The 6582-nt window shown below is 46.7% G+C and overlaps 2 protein-coding genes across 2 annotated transcripts; both read right to left on the bottom strand.

Annotated features, from left to right (window-relative positions):
• Positions 1-3984: 3984 nt before the first annotated feature.
• On the bottom strand, positions 3985-5448 carry LOC143024314 (uncharacterized). Its single transcript, XM_076183113.1, has 2 exons — positions 5174-5448; positions 3985-5017 (listed from the first exon to the last, which is right to left on the bottom strand). Exons 1-2 carry the CDS (start codon positions 5446-5448, stop codon positions 4423-4425), a joined length of 870 nt encoding a protein of 289 aa, XP_076039228.1. The 3' UTR covers positions 3985-4422.
• Positions 5449-5461: 13 nt separating this feature from the next.
• Positions 5462-6319, bottom strand: LOC143024315 (uncharacterized). The gene is made up of 2 exons (XM_076183114.1): positions 5860-6319; positions 5462-5692 (listed from the first exon to the last, which is right to left on the bottom strand). Exons 1-2 carry the CDS (start codon positions 6313-6315, stop codon positions 5462-5464), a joined length of 687 nt encoding a protein of 228 aa, XP_076039229.1. The 5' UTR covers positions 6316-6319.
• Positions 6320-6582: the final 263 nt, after the last annotated feature.

The following is a 6582-nucleotide window of genomic DNA, read 5'->3' on the forward strand; positions in this document are numbered from 1 at the left end:
TTGGGTCGCTTCGGAAGACCACTTCACAGGTTTGACCAACCGCTTGGAATGGTTCTTGGTGAGGTCGTTCAAGGGAGCGAGTTTTGCACCTGCGTCGGGGACGAATCTATGGTAATAATTGACGATTCATAGAAATCGTCGGAGCATTTTGATGGATGTTGGCTGTGGGAAGTCTTTTATGGTGTCGATTTTTTGAGGGAGAGGATACAGGCCTGCCGTTGAGATACGGTGTCCGAGGAAGTCGAGAGATGAAACTCCGAGGAGACACTTGGACGGGTGTACCCGGAGGCCATATTCTTGGAGGCGGCGGAAGAAGAGGCGGAGGTGTTGGCGGTGCTGGTCGTGAGTATCGGAGGCTACGAGGATGTCGTCGATGTAAACGGTGATGAAGTCAAAGTCTCTCAGGGCATGGTCTATGACCCTCTGGAACGTCTGGGCGGCATTCCGGAGGCCAAAGGCCATCATCTTCCATTCGAAGAGGCCGAACGGAGTGGCTATGGCTGTCTTCTGGACGTCTTCCGGCGCTACAGGGATTTGATGAAACGCCCTGACCAGGTCGATCTTAGAGAAGACCAGTTTCCCGTGAAGCTTGAAGTGGAAGTCCTGAGCGTGAGGGATGGGGTAGCGGTCGGGCTTCATGATGCGGTTAAGTTGACGGTAGTCACCGCAAGCCCGCCATTGGTTGGGCGGTAGGGGTGGCTTGGGAACCATGTGGAGAGGTGATGCCCAAGCACTCTCCGATGGTTGGATGATGTCCTGGTCTAGGAGTTCTTGCAACTCCTGTTTGGCAGCGGCCAACTTTTCTGGGGAAAGTCGTCGAGGCTTGCTGTATACTGGCGGTCCAGATGTCTGGATGTGGTGCATGATGTTGTGAGGGGTGGTGGTGGTGTTGGTCTTGTCTGGCGATGTTAGCTGGGGAAACTCCTGCAGGATGCGTGCATAATCGCCATCGGGCTGGAGGGACGATATCTGGTGGGAAGTTGCGTTAGTGGTGGTTCCTGGTATGCTTGTTGTGTCGTGGTACAAGCAGTTGTCCTTGGCGCTAACTACCATATTGTAGTGCTGGAGGAAGTCGTAGCCAAGGATGGGTTACTGTACCGCTGCTATGACGAATGTCCAAGGGAACTTGACATCGTGGAGTTCCAGGACGCTGTGGTGGCTGCCGTACGTTGCGATGGGCGTACCGTTGGCTGCAAGCAGGTCGTAGGATGGCCAACGTGTACTGTGGTTGGGTTCTTCCGTCGGGGGTATGATGCTGACGGCTGAACCTGTGTCTACCAGGAAGGATAGGCCAAAATGGCGATCATGCACTGAGAGGAGGGTGTGGGTATGGTTAGCGGGGGGTAGAGGTGGTTACCGACCCCCGCGTTTGGCGTTTCCCTGCGACCAGCTGCATGGTTGTGTGCATCTGAGCGTCTTGGCTCCGAAGCGGGTATGGTACCAGCAGGAGGTAGTATCCTGTCGTGGAGCGGGGCTACGTGGTGGTTGATGGCTTCCCTTCTCGGCTTAAAACTGGTTGAGCAAAGTCTTCATGTCGGCCACTTCCTGTCGTAGCTGCTGCACACTTTGGTGACTGGCACTATATGACACGGTAATGTTTTCACTCACAGCACTAATGTCACTAACACCTGGGTCGTCACTACACTGAACACTTTGCACTGGTTTGTCACTGGGGTGGAAGCTGCTGGCTGACCGGACTTGTACCGAGATATGACGTTGGAACAATCTATCTGCTATTTCGCAGTATTGTTCGTCGTCCTTATCGCCGGCTAGAGCTTCCAGGTGTAAGTGGAGGGCGTCCGGCATCTTGGAGAGGTGAATGGAGCGGAGGAGTTTCTTGGGCAATGACACCTTTGCCCGGGTGTTGAGGGCGGCCATACGGGTGTATAATTGTGACGGGGTGATGTCGCCGAGTTCACAATGCTGGATATCTCGGTAGAGCTGGTCGTCGGGCTTGGTGTAAAGCTTCCATAAGGCAGTCTTGAGGGCGGAACACTTGCCTTCTTGCGGAGGAGAGGAGACGACGTTACGGACAAGGGCGATGACGTCCGTTGGTAGAGCGGCGATGTACGCGCCGAAGGCTTGGAGGTCCGGCACGTTACCTTGAGTGGCTAAATAGGCCTCTGTGTGAACTAGCCAGCTCTCCAAGTCACGGGAGAAACTGAGAAGTTTCACTTGTGTGTTTTCCATAATCCTGGTTGTCCTTCACCGGGGTCACCACTTTGTAGTAGTTTTAGTTCGGAACAACGGCAGGACAAATGAAAATCAACACAAAATATCTAATCTCTTTCTTTTGGTAATTAGCCACAAGGTGCGACACTAGAAGTGTCACATGAGAAATATAGGTGAAGCTCGGACTAAGGCCACAGCTTAGTGGAGCTTATGGTTGTAGCTGGACGTGGAGCCTAACGTCAGCGAGGCGGTAGCAGATGATGACGGCGAGGCTCGATGGGACGGCTAGAAGATTGGACGAGGAGATGTTGTTGTGTGTGCTGGTCAGTACTGTTCTGCCCATCTCGGCGAAACGCCGACCTTTTAAGGGAGGCTGGCGGGAACGTGAGGAGCTCTCCAAGTTCTTGATTGGCTGAGCGCTGGCTGGCAGGGAGACCCTTGTGAACTACGCTTGCCAACTACAGGAACTTGGAAAGGCTAGTTCCGAAGATTTCTTTGATCAGTGTGTGACGGGTCGTAGGATGCATCACGTCACTACACCTTCACTACTTCTGTATAAATACACATTGTTCTCTACTCTGTAATTCACATCTGCTGAAGGGGATCACAGTTAGTGATCGAAATATACAGATCTTTATACTTTCGCTTATTCTTCTCCGAAAGTGGGTCATCAATATTATTTTACAAATGTGCTACGACATAACTTTGTTGTGACATATATATATGTATATGTATATATATACATACATATAAGTATATATATATATATATATATATATACATATATGTATGCATATATAAATATATATATATATATATAAGCTAAGAAAAAATTAATGTATATGGAACTGCTGGAAGAGTATACAAACTACTGATTTTGTTTTCCAATTGCATTCTTCATCCCTGAACGAGTTGTACAAAACACCAAGAGATGCAACTGCAAAAATCCCATGGAGAATTGTGGGCAAAGACACATGTGGAGCTACGAGGATTGCATTTGCGAATACATCACCATAAAGAATTGTTCATCTAGTTACGAGTGGGACATGGAGGCCTGCAAATATGTAATTCACACACATACTTTGTACTGTATGCCGTCACTGTCCCCATTGAACTATAGGACATGTGTGTGTGTGTGCGTGTGTGTGTGTGATTTGTGCAAAATTATGTCTCACACACACACATACACATGCACGTGCGCGTAAGGAAAGGTTAGACGTATTGGGCGTGCCATCATTAGATTTCATTCACCGTGGTCTTGGATCACGTGTTGGACTCGTGATCGACATTTATTAATTTCACGGATAAGAGCTGAGAGCTCGTATGACCGATCTATGGGTAATACTGTGACCTTACATGCACACACATACCCAACTCCCCGCCCACGAGAGCTGGAGTAACACCCCACAGTGCTCCGATACTGAAATATTTCAGCCCAGGGCCGGAGTTGAACCCGGACCGCAGTAGTGGCAGGCGAGAACTCTAACCACAGCGCCACGAGGTACATACATGCATATATGCATACATACTAGTATATACATACACACACATATTTGCATACATACATGTATACAAGTATAGATTGACAAATATAGAGGTGAGGTGGCAAAATGAAAAGTTAAGGCTAGAGTAGTGAGTTTATTCAGAACCAGACGTTTCGACCTCTAGGGTTTTCCTGAGGAAGATCCTAGAGGTCGAAACGTCTGGTTCTGAATAAACTCACTACTCTAGCCTTAACTTTTCATTTTGCCACCTCACCTCTATACATGCATACACACACGCATACATATATTCATACATACATGCATTATACACATATATACAGAGGTAGGCGCGCGAATCTTTTTTTGGGGGTTCCGAATCCGAACCCGAATCTTCGCCGGTTTTGGGTTCCGAACCTCCGAATAGCGAACCGGATTTTCAAAATTTCGGTGCCAACATTTATTCCGAACATTTGTCCACGAACCTCCGAATCTTTAAAAAATAGCAAAGCGAACCTTAATTCCGCTACTTTCCGAACATTTCCAAACCTAAATTTTACTCATTCCTAATCTCCGAATATAAATTTAAAGCTTTCCGATAAAAAAGGGTTTGTTAAGATATCTACATTATTTATTAAACAAATTATTACTAGAAAAACAAATTATTAATACAAGACAGTAAAAAGTAAAAACAAAAGTTCACAAAACAAAACAGTAAAAACATTAAAAAAAAAAATTCACAACACTTCAGTCTTCACTCTTCTCAGATTCACTCTAACTTGTCGGCCCTCTCTCTCCCCCTCTTAACCAACTTCAAGTTTCCCTTCATGAAGGTCAGGTTCTCAAAGTTCAGATTGGTCAGAGAGGCTCGCTTTGGCCTCAAAATATCCGAGCCGAAGCTGAAGAGTCGTTCAGCTGAGGCAGACGAAGGCAGGGGAGTGTTATACTTGATGAAACAGTTCACCCAGTGTTGCCTGTGCTTCTTGGGGAAGTTTGCCGGGGATATCTTCATGATGCTTGTGCCGAGAATGGCGCCCCAAGTGTCTACTTCCTTGCCGACCTCCTCCTCCAGGTTGGCCACCACCACAGGCTCCTCCTCGTCCTCAAGAAGGAAGGCAAACTCGTCGTGCTCGCTGGTGTGGCTGGCCACAGACTGTGGCCTGGAGGTGGGCTGGCTGGAGGCGGAGGCCACATCCCCCTCCTTGGACCTGATTTGGGCCACAAGGTCCGACACCATCTTGTCCCTCACCAGGTTGTACAAGTCAGGATTTGTCCTGCATATGTACTTGATCATCTTTAGACGGAACCTGGGGTGGAAGGCAGTCGCAAGGAGCTTCTCCTGGTCCTCAAACATGTGTTCAAACCTGAAAATATTAAGATATGAGTTAATTTAATTATTGATTAATGATTATTAATTTTTTTTCAATTCAATTACTATAAAATATTATATTATTCTATTATTTATATAATTATATTATATTATTATTATTATATTATATTAAAATATTAAAAATATCTACCTTTCATTGAAGCCCTTTTTGTCTCTGCCATGGTGCTCCTGTGTCCCCAGGAGGTAGGTGACGAGGGGCTTGGCATGCTTGATGCTGTTGTCGTCCCTAAGCAGGTTCAAGTCCCTCTGGAGCACCATCAAGTTGGGAAGGAAGTTCCCCATGTAGGCATGCTGGTCTGACTGCATTTTGTCCAAAGCATTGGCAACTGGGGCCATAACTTTGACGTACTCAGCGGTGACCTCGTTGTCCTCGTCAACAAAGGCGGGGATCGGGTTGGGGCGCATGCTGGTACAGAGATCATTGATCTTTTTTACGGGTGTCCAGGTCCTCTAGCAGGCCAGAAAGCATCTTATAGGTGTTATAGCTGGAGTTCCACCTCGTCGCGCCAGGGACTTTAAGTTTTTTGCCGATAGCATCCTTTATCTCGTTGGCTGCGACAGTTCGGCGGCCCTGGGCATTCCACAAAGACTGTGCCTTGGCAGCCGACCTTCTGAATATATTCCTGCCACCATGGTTCCATTGTGGGACCTGAAAAAAGAATATTAATTATTTGATATTTTATTACAATTCACAAATTAAAAAATAATAAATAATAATTTACATCTTTTTAGTTTTTACCAAAAGAACAATAAATTATTCAATATCTATAAATTATTAATTTATTAAATTTAGAAAAATAAAATTATTATACTCACTTTGGAAACATCCTCAGACGCCAGGAGGTTCAGAGTGTGTGCACCACACCTCTGGTGTTTAGGCAGGCTAACCTCATCTTCGTCAGCCTGGTCCAGGGCCTCCTCCATAGATATGACCTGAGGCTCGTCAGCCAGCTCTTCGTCAGGCTTGTCTTCGCCAGGTTGTATGACGACGTCCTCTTGTGCAAAGTTGACAAATGCACTTACATAGTTTGTGCCATTGTCTGTGGTCGTGCAGAGAATCTTGCTGCTGATGCTGAAGTCCTCATGCAGCTTGCTCAAGGACCTCGCCAAGTACTCGGCTGTCTGGCTCTCCTTCACCTCCTTCATGCCCAAGACTGCAATCGTTCTCTCCAGGGTGGACTTGTCCAACCACGAGACTGTGGAGTCTATGAAGGCCCGTTTGTGGCTCGACCAGCTGTCGGCAGTGGTGGCCAGGTAGTCCTGCTTGGACATGATCTGGGTGAGCTCATTTTTGGCCCTGGCGCTCATATGCTTGATGTCGTCGTCAAGCTTTTTCCTGGACGGCAGCTTGAACTGAGGGTTAAGGTAGTTGAGGAAGGCCCTGAGCGCCTCTGACTCTGTTGTTATGGTGGGCAGCATGTCGCGGATAATCCACTGAAACATAAAAAAGTTGTGTGAGTATTTGAAATTAAATTTTTGTCATAAGTTATTTTTATTTATTAAAGTTAATTAATTTATTAAATTATTTTCATACTAAAA

This window comes from Oratosquilla oratoria, chromosome 4 (assembly GCF_046742065.1).
Source record: "Oratosquilla oratoria isolate Oo_2021 chromosome 4, ASM4674206v1, whole genome shotgun sequence".
NCBI classification, from domain to species: Eukaryota; Metazoa; Arthropoda; class Malacostraca; order Stomatopoda; family Squillidae; genus Oratosquilla; species Oratosquilla oratoria.

Coding starts and splice junctions, on each gene's coding strand:
- LOC143024315 (XM_076183114.1), bottom strand. CDS start 6,315: ATGTCCAAGCAGGACTACCTGGCCACCACTGCCGACAGCTGGTCGAGC. Junction 5,693..5,859: donor CGTCTGAGGATGTTTCCAAA/GTGAGTATAATA, acceptor TTCTTTTTTCAG/GTCCCACAATGGAACCATGG.
- LOC143024314 (XM_076183113.1), bottom strand. CDS start 5,448: ATGCGCCCCAACCCGATCCCCGCCTTTGTTGACGAGGACAACGAGGTC. Junction 5,018..5,173: donor AAAAAGGGCTTCAATGAAAG/GTAGATATTTTT, acceptor TAATATTTTCAG/GTTTGAACACATGTTTGAGG.